The 12,808-nt window shown below is 40.1% G+C and overlaps 1 protein-coding gene across 1 annotated transcript in view; it reads right to left on the bottom strand.

Annotated features, from left to right (window-relative positions):
* The window catches only part of flt4 (fms related receptor tyrosine kinase 4), a 51,465-nt gene that overhangs the window by 29,790 nt on the left and 8,867 nt on the right, over positions 1 to 12,808 (bottom strand). Inside the window, exons 2-3 of the mRNA XM_074648306.1 lie at positions 4,327 to 4,423; positions 1,147 to 1,430 (exon numbers count right to left, since the gene is read on the bottom strand). Coding sequence (XP_074504407.1) covers positions 1,147 to 1,430; positions 4,327 to 4,423 — 381 coding nt within the window. The remainder of the gene's footprint in view (positions 1 to 1,146; positions 1,431 to 4,326; positions 4,424 to 12,808) is intronic.

Here is a 12,808-nt window from a genome sequence, read left to right as displayed (position 1 = left end):
ATTTATCTTGTATTATTATTATTATTATTATTATTATTATTATTATTATTATTATTATTATTATTATCTTTTTCTATTTCTTTTATTTCTAACGTTTATCTCTTTATTTATTTATTTTCTTTCTATGATGCATTATATCCCCTTTTTATTTCTAACATCCATCGCGATGAAAAGTAAAAGACAGATTTACTGCCTCGTTGCTTAATTTCACTAGAAATATATCGGTGACTAAATTACCCTGGGTATTATATAATCAATTATGCTTCAGTTCTGATGAACATGATTATAGTACCAGGCATAACACTGAAGGCAGATTTACACTTCCTGAGGTGAAAACTAACATGTTGAAAAGTACTGTAGTGTACAGAGCCATGGTGACATGGTGAACATGTATATCATTCAAGAAAATAGCAAAAATCGATTTAAAATATTATTGAAAAAACATCTCCTTGCTGAACAGCTCTCTGTGTCTGCTGATATTAAGCTAACATCAAATCATAAAAGGTTTAATGTTGGATAAATACAAAGTCCTGTTAATATTTATGGTAAAAGAAGTTGTTGCTTACTCTGTTTTGTATTTTGACATATAATATGCTATGGTCCAACCACTAATGAATCATATTTACCTCTATACTCTGTGAATAGTATTAACTTGAACCTAGGTCCTGTGTTGTGTGTTGGGTTGTGTCTTGAATATTGTTGTGTTTTGTTGCTGTCGCTTTTGTTGTTGTGGTCATTGTTGGTAAAGATTGTAATGTGATTGTGTACTGAAATGTAGCCTAAGAGTTCAAAGTGATTTAAGTGGAGTCCAGGAAGAATAGCTGGGCTTCAGCCACAGCGAATGGAGATAAGAATAAAAGATAAAGATAAAGATGTCCCTGTCTACCCTGTTCTTTTGTTCTACTATTTCAGGTGGCTGTATGTTACCCCACAGCTTAAATACCTAACTGCAACTGAAACTGATGTAACCAAGTTCACTACTGGTAATGTACATGCATGGAAGACAATAAACAGATGATGGAAAATATATAAATAAATAAATAGAAAATGATTGGAAATAAGAGGTTTTGTAAAGAACTGACAAGGATTTTAAATTTCAATTTTCTTGCGTCAGTGTATGTGTGGATTCGTGGGACTGTGACTCACCCTTGACGAAGACATAAACGCTGACGGCCGTGGTGCCGATGATGACAGCCTTGACATCCTTGTAATAGCAGCGATAATAGCCCGTGTCCTTGGCCCACGCCCCGGTCAGGACCAGCCTCTTACAGTACTGCCTCCCAGGCTGCCCCTGACACGCGCTGACCAGGGCGACCCTCTGCCCGGGGGGCCCGGGGGCCCCAGTGGTCGTCAGCTGGGCCTGACGGTTGGTTAGCTCCTGTCCCACCAGAGTCTGATCAGGCCAGGCCCAGGCCAGAGTGTGCTGTCCCCTGAGGAGGCCAGGACATGGGACAGATTTGACGTTAGTATCAATTTGAAATAAAAGGATTCAAGGTACATATGGGTACTTGATCATTGTTTTAAGACATTTTGGTATCTATGTCATTCACTTTCTATCAGTCACGTAATAACTGTAAAATTTGAAAAGTGTTTGTGTGCATGTGAGCGGATGCCAGTGTTTGCATGTTTGCATGTGTGTGTGTTTGTGTGTGTGTGTGTTTGTGTGTGTTGCTGTAAATGTCTCCGTGCATCCACACATCTCTGTTGTGCTTTGTCACATAAATTCAGTTATGGCTAGATATGTTAACACCGAGGCTTTATGAGTGAGATTGAGTGGAATCATAATGGCTGTCTGAAAACTGATAGCTGTGCTTTCACCACCTGCCTCCACCAACTACAAATGCCCACATTTGCAGACAGTGCCAGAATGGGATGATAGGAAATAACTGCACAGAAGGCAATGAAAGTATTCTGCGGGTTATTTTCCATCTCTTGTGAATAGCATCTATCTATCTAGACTCTAGGAAATTGTAAAGAATAAAAACTAACTCAAAAGGAAACTCTCCCTGGAGATTCTCAGTGGTGCTGGCCGTGTGAGGTTTACATGCAACCAACTATTTCAGACCTGTAGTGGAAAATGTCCAAAGGTATCATCAGCTTTCCAAAGACATCTTTTTTTTGTGTGTACCGCAGGCACAAAATGGTTAATGGAGTGACAGCTTGGCAGCAGGCAGCGCAGCAGAGATCTCATAAGGATAAAGGGCAGCTATTATGGGTGAATTCATATCTCACTTGGTTTAAATCAGTGTTGGCTGTGTTTTAGAACAAAAACATCTCTCTCTCTCTGTGTGTCTTATAGGACATGACCTTTTTTATATGCATATTTCATATGGAGTTTTTCCTTATGTGAAATGAGGCTCTAAGGGTAGACGGTGTTTTATGCTGTACACATTTTAAAGCACTTACACATTTTGGTCTTCATAAATAAAATCAATTTGCATTGACTCGTTTCCATGAGAAACACGAGGCATACAAAATGCTGTGGTAACTGGACTGAAATTGTTTAACAGTATCAGTGGTGGAGGAACTATTCGAAGTAAAATAGTAACATCAGCCCGTAACATACTCCATTACAAGTAGTCCAGCATTTAACATGTTATTTAAGTAAAAGTGCCAAAATATTACTGAAGAAATGCACTTGAAGTATCAAAAATGCAGAAAAAAAGACCCGTGTGAGTTTTATGCTTATATATAAATATAATTAGATTTTTTTGAGGTGGCTCTAATTTGAAGCTATTTCATATAGGTCTGTAACTAAGGATTGTTTTCACTATCAATTCATCTGCTGATTATTTTCTCGATTAATAGTTTGGACTGTAATACCTAATCGTTTTGTTTTATACTGCAATTCAAGACACAAAAAGCAGCAAATCCTCACATTTGAGATGCTGGATCCATGAAATGTTTGGCATTTTTGGATGAAAATGAATTTTATACACTACCATTCAAAAGTTTTGAGTCTCCTGTCAGAGAGCACTACTCTATACTTCTGAATGGCCCTTCATGCTTTGAGGTTGTATAAAGCCTTCTTTACAAATAGATGTTATTTTGTATGAAGGTTTTGCAAAATAAAAGTAATGTTTTGTACATGGAGAACAAAATGTTTCAACCAGACTGACAACTGAAAGAACAGAAAGAGACAAAGATCCCTCTGCTCTGAGGAATTGTTAAATATGAATAGAAGAAATCACCAGTCATTGGTAAAAGAATCCCGAAGCTTAGCATCAAAATGTGTGCAGGTTTAAATAGGAACCGTTTCCTGTTTCAGTGTCAAGTCCACAATAATGCAGCCTATAACAAGCTGGAATTAACAGGCGTGTTTTAGCAAAGCTATTCTTAAAACTTCACAATAATCAGCTTAACATACTGTGGACTGACTAATCACAGTTTGAATCTATTTAATCTAACCACTGAATATCACTCTGTCTGCATCCCTGAATGTGATTGTACTGATGTTTTATTGTATGTTTCGATTATATGTGCTGTCTCTGCATGATTGTACTGATGTTTTACTGTTCTCTTTTATCTTTATTGATCTATCTTGTTTCTTCTCTGTCTTAACTCTTTCCTTTTAATCAATGTGATGTAATGTATTGTTCTTTTTAGGGTGCCTATTGTCATTGGGCCGGGGACTACAGCTGGATATTAGCCATGTTGGCTAAAGCTGCCCTTTTTACTGTTATTGCTACAGTCAATTAATTGGGATTGTCCACGATATAATAAACTAATAAACTAAACTAAACTAATAGGCTGCAGAGGGCCCAAAGAAAAACGGCTTCCCAAAATATTTAGAACCCAGTTGAATCGTTGTGGTTCAATAAGAATCGAGGGTCACTTATGCTTTTCTGGACTGGAAAACAAATTCAAAACCGAAGGGATATTTGGGGGGAAAAATGTTCCAACAGTATTTTCCCCTATCATGCAACACTGTGGGGACATCGACTAAATGGAAGTTTGAATCATTTAATTCTTCTTCTTTTGGGGCTAAAGGTGATTACAAACTTTTGAACAACAGTGTATGCCAATGTGTAACAATGCACAATATTTTATAAGCCCATCACATTTTGTGTATGCAAAGTCTTTGTAAATTAGTAATCATATCTGTCAAATAATTGTAATGGAGTGAAAAGTATAATATTTCTCTCTGAATTGTAGTGGATTAGAAGTATAAAGTGACAATAAATATCTCCTGTCAAATAAAGTACACGAATCAAAAACTTTCCTCGGGTCATTATGATGAAAAAAAATAAGAAGCCTGAACTAACAAACAGCAAGTCATGCACGTACACACTCCCAAACCAGAGTAGCACACACACACACACATACCTGCATGTAATGGTGAGTGTCTCGTGGACTGGAATCACTATGTCGTCTTTGGAGCTGTCGAGGATAGGTGGAGTCATAGAAAAGCCAATCACCAGACCTGAGGGAGCGAACACACGCAGCAACTGCATTAGATTCATGTTACACAGGTCAGCCAGGACCTACAGTGGTTTTGACAGAGCTGCTGGTAGGCTGTCAAATCTCCAAAACACATCAGGAATCTGTAATCCAACACGACAGCAGCTCAGATAGCATGTTGTTCATTACATTTACAAGCTGTAAGGCAATCTACGGGCAAAGCACTCGGGTCCCTGATGCTAGAAACACCCAGACGGAGAAATCATGGCCCACTCATGAGGCAGTGCTTCTCACAGCTCCCTGCTTCCAGCTCTGAAATAGTCACAATTTGCCCTTGATTCATTACCACTGCATTCACTTCACTGACTTGCGCTTGGTTAATGTGGTCGGCCTAGAATGTCATTACCGTCCCAGAGTCCCCTCTGGGTGCCATTAGCGCTCAGTCAGACTCCACACCTACAGTCTATCAAATATAAAAGTGCCACCATGACTTATGCCCCACCTGGATATCATTAGAGATGAAAACACACACAGAGCGATAGCACAGAGGGTGGATGAAGGTGGAGAGGCTGTCTTTGCATTTATGGAAGCAAATGATGACCATTTTTCACATCGGACTGTGTTTGAATATCATTGTGATACGTGTGCTGTATTTAATTCACTTTCCCAGCCGAGCAAACAAAGGAGGAGGAACTACTCAAGGACAAATACAGCAGCAACTTAAATACCTGAAAGCCTTCTTTGAATATTCTAATCATTATTCCCTTTTCTATAGACATTTTTACGAACATGACACACACATCTTCAAGCATGTGTAACACAAGACTTCAGCACCGGCAACAGAAAAAGCAGAATGATTTCACAAATCGTGACCGGCTGCCAATCAAAACCCAGAGCTCCGGACAGCTGCGATTCTCGTGCACAAACATCATTCCTCCAACACATCCTGCTGCCCAGGGAGCACAATAGAGCAAGGTTATTCTCATGTAAATATTTTGTTAATCGTGTTTACAGTAAAGGCTGATCCCAGTGGAAGGAGACTGATCAGCCTGGGTTCCTTCCAATACCGCAAACACACAGAAACTCAAAAAAGACACCCTTGACTTTGAGTGGTCCGTCTAGAACACAGTAAAGTGAAGGTATGCACAGTTATTAGAGACTTTATACAGAAGATTGAAAAACATCATCCTTCCTTCAACCCATCTTGTGTGTTTCTACTTCAGTTCCCAGAAGGACTTTATTTAAACCGACTGCTATGCTTTCAATAAAAAATGAGTGGCCAGCCATTTTTCTACACTGTGGCAAGAAAATAATCAAGGCCGTTCTTCTGCTGCATTGCCCTCCGCTATATTGATTTTCTTTTTTTCTTCAACATCTACTCTGAATGAAAACGAATTCGAAAATAAAGGAAAAACATATAAAAACACAAGATATTTTGCCAGGGACTTTCAGACATTGGTGAAGTTTTTACTGTTAAATTTCCCTTTTCGCGTGTCATGTCAATTTTATATAATTTTATTCAGTTTCCTTAAAGGAATAAACATTTTGGGAAATATGCGTATTTGCTTTCTTGCCGAGAGTAAGATGAGAAGATCTGTGCAACTCTCATATCTGTCATATTTATACAGATTATATATTAATATTACCTATATATAATTATTATTTTATATATATACATATATTTATATTTATATTTAAATATACATTTAAATATACATATTTAATCAGTTAGTTTAAAGCTGATGTATATATATATATATTTATATATATATATTTAAAAATACATATTTAATCAGTTAGTTTAAAGCTGCAACAATTAATCGATTACTTGTCAACTATTAAATTAATCGGCAATTATTTTGATAATCAATTAATCGGTTGTAGAATTATTTTTAAGAAAAGTCAAAATTTTCTGATTCCAGCTTCTTAAATGTGAATATTTTCTGGTTTCTTTACTCCTCTTTGTCAACAGAATATCTTTTGAGTTGTTGACAAAACAAGACATTTTGACGTCATCTTGGGCTTTGGGAAACATTGATCGACATTTTTCACCATTTTCTGACATTTTATAAACCAAACAACTAATCGATTAATCGAGAAAATAATCGACAGATTAATCGAAAATGAAAATAATAGTTAGTTGCAGTCATAAAGTAGTTTAATCCGGGACAAATGTACATGTCATGTAGGAGCCTGTGTGACAGACTATTCCTTGGCCTGACACAGTCACATCCTGGTGTTTCTGCTGGTTGCCTGGCAACCTCACAGTGATAACAAACCTCAGCATTTTTGTACGGATTAAACAAACAAGATTAATAACGTGTTAATTAGTGAGCTTTAGGGGTGCTGTTAGGGAAATTCCACTTTTACACATCAAAGTCTGTTTACATATGTTGGAGGAGTATAGTAGCATATGTGAAACAGTGTTGTTTAAAGCCTTTTGTGTCTCCAGAGCTGTGCAAAATTGGATAAAACTCGCTACTCATGTCTGCCTTGAGGCTAGCGGCTTGAGGCTACATTAGCCGCATCTAGCACAACACACCTGAATCTCTGACCAAACCAAAGAACGTATATTGCCAAGAAGTGAAAGTCAATTGTTCGTTCAATTGCAACATCAGCACCCAGCAGCAAAGCTACGCTTTTGCCATTTTGGACTGAAAGCGACTACCGGATGCCGGTAAAACGTCCGCCTACAAAATGCGATACAAAAGTAAAACAAAATGAGTTTCGTCTCTTTGCTTCTATTCTCTTTGACCAAACTGTCTGCATTCGGGTTGCATTGTGGGTAATGTAGGCGACAGGTTTTGACTAGGAAGAAGAATGTGTTGATAAAAATGTGTATTAGATAGTGAATAAGTGTATTTCCCAAAATGTTGAACTACGTGCTTTACTTTTACTCGTGTTGACCTTCCTACTTTCTTTCATGCTAATAATATATTGATTCACATTCCTAATGTCATTGTTCATTTCTGCAGGAGATCACAGTCGAGACCACAAAACCATCAAGCAACATCTGTTTCTGTCTTTGCTTGGATATTAAAACTTGTGATATCATGCTAATCTAAAACCACAAAATAACACTTGTATGAATGTGAACTGGGACAGCTAATATCGCCATGCTGACAGAAAGCAAACATGACACGCTGCTGAAGTGGGAAGTGGTGGCTCCATGAATCATTCCCAGCTTGGCTCCCGGCGGGGTATTCCTTCCTTACTCTTTCAGAGATCTTTAACTCAGCCCCCAAAGGAGACGCAAAGTTTCCCCAACATATTGTCTCAGCTCAGATGTGAACCCGCCACCAACTTCAGTCCCATCCCCACCCGTCTGCAGCACAACACAGCTTTGTCCACCCTTCCTCACACCTGAAATGCTGTCAAGCCAAACAGTGGATCAGAGAAACATACACAGGGCCCCCCAAGAGCTACAGACTAGGGGAAAGTGTGAAAGGAAATTCCTGTCAGGACAGCTCACATCTTCACTAACACCGAATTTCTTTCACACACACTAAGGGAGGAGAACGAGAGAGATCTCCTAGCTCAATCTTAAGGCACAGCAGACAGATGAGCGCTGGATCTCCCACACCTTCTTGTGCCCACTATGGACAGCAGCAGACCTGGATGTTTACCTCTGGCTATAGATGGAGAGCATATGTCAAAGCCTGACTGCCTGGGAGCGTGTATATTACTGTGTGACATTCAAATGGCTGACAAACTTAGTGCGAAAGGTAGAATCAGAATAGAAAGTCGCTATTTAGGTTCACTCTCATGGCTCTCATCTGCTGTTTTCAGTGATAAAAGCTCTGGTAAATCCACTATACGATACCTGCCCAAGCAGCAATATCCGGTGCTGAAAAATTAAGCCAACGCAGAAGTCAGCTCCACAGACAATCCACTTCTTTGCCCATTTTTGGATAAGTCGGGGTCATGTCTAGAAGGTAACATACAAGGAAATTGCGTAACTCTCGCGAGATGGTTAAGGTTAGGCATTGACCTCAAATACTTAAGATTAGGATAGGTCATCGGGCAGCAAGTCTCGTAAGAGTTTTTTCAAGTTGCGGGTTTCCTTCTAGACACGACCATTAGCCGGGAGTTAGGCTGTGTCGGCACTGCCAAGATTACGCCGCCCGGAGCCGCCCACTTTGAGCTTCACAGCGGCTCTTCAGAAACCTATGGGTGATGTCACAGAGACTACGCACATATTTTATAGTCTATGTACATGCTCAGCACAGACAAAGTTAGCGACTAGCTGGTGAACACAGTGGAGCATTTACCAGCTAAAGAAATAAATATCTCCCTCAGGAGTCAGAAAAAGCTCAAGGACAAATTTGGAGGCGATGGCAAATTACTTGTTTTGTTGTTTAGGTTGAAGGACTTGTTGCTCTAAAGCCACTCTGCTGAGAAGACACTGTGGAAGGAAATACACGCTGCCACCCTTACAGATTCGACCTTCTACATTTTTTATTACAAACAAAGACGCATGCCATCAAGGACACACATCACAGTGCAAAACACGCCAGGCAAAGCCCTACACATTTACAGTATAGATTCTTATACAATAGTAAACTCGAAATACTGAAAATCCCTCGAGATAATTTTAAGAAACTCGAGGGATTTACTTTCAGTATCTCGAGGGAATATCATAGGAAAATAAACAAGAATCCAGTGTATAGGCTGAAGCGAAGTGACATGATTTTTCTTTCTGAGAGGTGTGCAGAGCTCTGAGATTAATCACTACTGTAGCTGAGCCTCCGTGATGGATGCTTCCCTCACAATCTGTTGAGAGATCGCACTCTGACAGACAGGATGCAAATTGTGAATCTTTTTAGAAATGTCAAGACTGACTGGCATGCCCTGAGAGACAAGACATCAAGATGTTGGAGGTGTATCTTGGGAGGGAAACCTGAAAAAGATGTATTTACCATAAAGGGAACATTTCAGCTTCTGCCATTTGAAACGCTCAGGTATAGTAAGATGGACTGATACGTCTATCACAGTACAGCAAGAGTGTCTCACACCAGAGGGCAGAGAATGACATTACACCCTCATGGAGTCGAGCTCTTTGAAGTCAAGCAAAAACATTTCACAGATCACCCAAACTGATACAATTCATCATGACAAATACGCTGGTGTCCTCTGAGCTCAGCAGTCCTGACATGGTCTATTTCCAGGGCGAGTTTGAGGCTAATGTGCCACATTACTTGTCAAGACTTTGTATCTCTTTCACTATATCACTTGTCATCCTAAGTGGCTCTCTCATAGCCGCCGAAGGAGGTGCCGCAAAGTCATAACTTAATGTGTGCAGGGTTACACATGGCTGCTGGCCAAAACAGCCGCCGACTTCTCTGCTGTTTGGACACTTCAGATTGATGAGATGTAGGAAGGGGGCTTTTCTACGCCTTACTGTAGGTGACTCCCGCCCCATGATGCAACAGGAGCTGCTAGTTCTTTCCCCATGCTTCACACTGATGAAAATGTTTTGTGCCAGATGTCGATATCTTCCATATGGATGAGCTGTATAATGTAGCTATACATCATGTTACCAGAGACACCAGATATGGAGGCCTGTCATCCTGTCAGCTACATTAAATGATTTAAGAAAATATATAATCCCATTAACAATTGTTTGCACTCCTTCAAATATAATTAAAAGCACACGCCGTTCCGATGTACAGCTATGTGAAGCGAATGCCAAAGAAAACCAAACAAATCATGGCTGATAGCGTATCTCGTCATGATAATAAACACATTTCCCTGCTGCGACCTTTCATGCTGCGTTTCTTGACAGATTGTTATGACTGTTATTACTCAGTTAGCTCATTTATCTTAATGTGCATTAAACAGCGGCATGAAGGAAAAAAAGTCTATCCGTATTTGTATAAGCCTTGTTCCTAAACAGCAGTTTCAGCTGGAGGACAGTCAGCAAAAAGCGATGTGTAGGTGGACAGTGAGTAAGCACGCAGAGCTGCAGCTGTGGACTGTGGTTAAAGGAGACTGTGTTCCCATCCAGTTCACAAGGCTGCAGCTTCAAAAAGAAAATGACTGACTCAACAGTGTCTGAATGCACTGCAAGTGCCCTCAGAAAAAAATGTTTCATTTCACTATTGAGTTATAACTTTCACTTTTCTTTTATTTATTATATAAGTGGCTGGTTTTAACTCCTTAGCTACAGTTTACATTAACTTTAAGCCACTGGCTTCTATTCATTTCTGTGACATGAAAACCAATCAGTGTTGGAAGTGTTTAATCCTGCTTGAGTTGTGTAATCCATCACAGTTAACATCTTGTCTGCATTAATTTTTTTGTCAGTGTTTTGTTATCATTGTAAAGTGAAGATTGATTTGAAAAGTGTGCACTGCGCTAATTCATAATGACAGTGTAACTATGAGTAAAATAAATTCTGAGTTGATGTTTATTGTCATACATTATACTGTATATCACCGGCAGGTTTAAAGAGTCTGATGATCTTTTTGTTTTTAACAGGACAGACATTAATGGAAGCCAGTGGCTGCCTGGAAGGTCAGAAAAACACATTTAAAAGATGAAAACACAACAGCATGGTCTGTCAGTCTAGAGGCCATGGTTCTCTGCCGGAAAACAATGGATTGCGAGGGAGTTCACGAGTAAGGGTAAAATGGAGCGTGAGATGGACCGAGGGTTCGGTGTGGCGTCAGCAGTTATGCGGGCGCTGTACCGAACCGTTGTGGCGAAGAGGGAGCTGAGCCAGAGGGCAAAGCTTTCGACCTCACCTATGGTCAAGAGCTTTGAGTAGTGACCGGAAGAATGAGATCATGGATACAAGCGGCCAAAATGAGCTTCCTTCGTAGGGTGGCTGGGTTCAGTCTCAGAGATAGGTAGAGGAGCTCAGACATCTGGAGGGAGCTCAGAGTAGAGCCGCTGCTCCTTCAGGTCGAACAGAGCCAGTTGCGGCCCACTGAATATGCACAATATTGTGTTTCTGTCGCTTAGCCCCACCAGCGAGCTCCCGCACGGCCCATAGACTTTACATTGTGATGACGTCACAGATTTTAAAATCACTTTTCTTGGCAATAGGAGGAAAGTTTTCATATATAAAACCTCCATGGATCAAAAATTCATAACAGAAAGAGTCATAATCAACCTTGTTTGCAGTTCAAGGTGTCCTGTCAACAGTTTTACAGACGTGTCTTTTACAATGGTGGTCTATGGGGAAAATGTTTTTTAGGCTGCCGGGGGATTTGATTTTTTGCTGCAATACCGCGAGTGGCCACTGGAAAAAAATGGGCTGAACAGTGGCACCATGTCCACGTCTTATTAAACATCCATGGCTAAAGCTGCAAGCAGCAATACCGGAGGCCAAGCAGCCGGCTCTGCACTAGTTTGTTGAAAATGAGATAAAACATGCAAAAGGGCTGGTACGGCGCGTTATCCAAATCCTTTTTCTGTAAGCTAACAACATGTGACAGATCAACATCTATCTATTCAGAACGATTATTGGCCGGAGCAAACTCAAATGGATGGTGATTGGCTTGTTGGCAACCATCTTACCAATGTGAACAGGGGGCAGAGAGCCAAAACAATATTTGAGCTTGCTTCCCCTCTTTTCCCATGCATTCCAGCTGGTGGTGCAGAGATAAGCAGCAGCTTTGGGTGATTAGCTTCAACCAACAAGAAGCAACATCGCATTTTAGCCCACAAAGATAAAAACACAATATTTCCAAAGTTGACTCACTCGCTCTGTTATCGTATGATTACACAGGGCAGAAACACACGTTTAGATGTATAAAATCCTTCAGACAGATAAACGCCGCATTGACACTCTGACAGTCTCTCTTGTAGCCAATTTTCTTTGTTTCAAGCACTTGCTTTGACAGTGACTTTATGAACCATGTGATTCAGCTCATTTCACAATGGCTGACACTCTGATCACTGGGGATCGTAAAAAATAATTCAACAATTACTGAAGATTAAAATAAAAGAACTTTTCTTGTCTCGGGGAAACAGCTCACTGAACATGTCCTTGTAAAAACTTGCCATCGCTCTTGCGAAATGTGCTTTCTCTGTTGTTGTGAAAAGCCATTCTCACTGTGGGAGTAATGTGTGTGTACCCTGCACCAGCTCCAGCTAGCTCTGCCAGGCAAACATAAAGGTTTGAGTGGCCTTTAAAAACTTTTCAGGCTGATATTTGTTTAAATCAGCAAAACAAGAGAGGGAACGGTAAGTGCTTTGGTAGGTTTAATGTAGTTGAGAGAAGGATGAGGCAGTGACAAGCATGGCAAGTACAATGTGACAGCAATCATATAGACATGGATACATTAGACACATCACACAGCTGGTCTTTTCCGTGCTGCATGCCTCTGTCATGATGGAATTGCCAGATGTATGTGTGAGATAAGTGCCGGAAGTCCGATTTTTCAAGGACAATTGGGTC

Source organism: Sebastes fasciatus, chromosome 10 (assembly GCF_043250625.1).
Source record: "Sebastes fasciatus isolate fSebFas1 chromosome 10, fSebFas1.pri, whole genome shotgun sequence".
Classification (NCBI taxonomy): domain Eukaryota; kingdom Metazoa; phylum Chordata; class Actinopteri; order Perciformes; family Sebastidae; genus Sebastes; species Sebastes fasciatus.
Note: the sequence above shows the minus strand (reverse complement) of the source record. Positions and strands in the feature narration are given on the sequence as shown.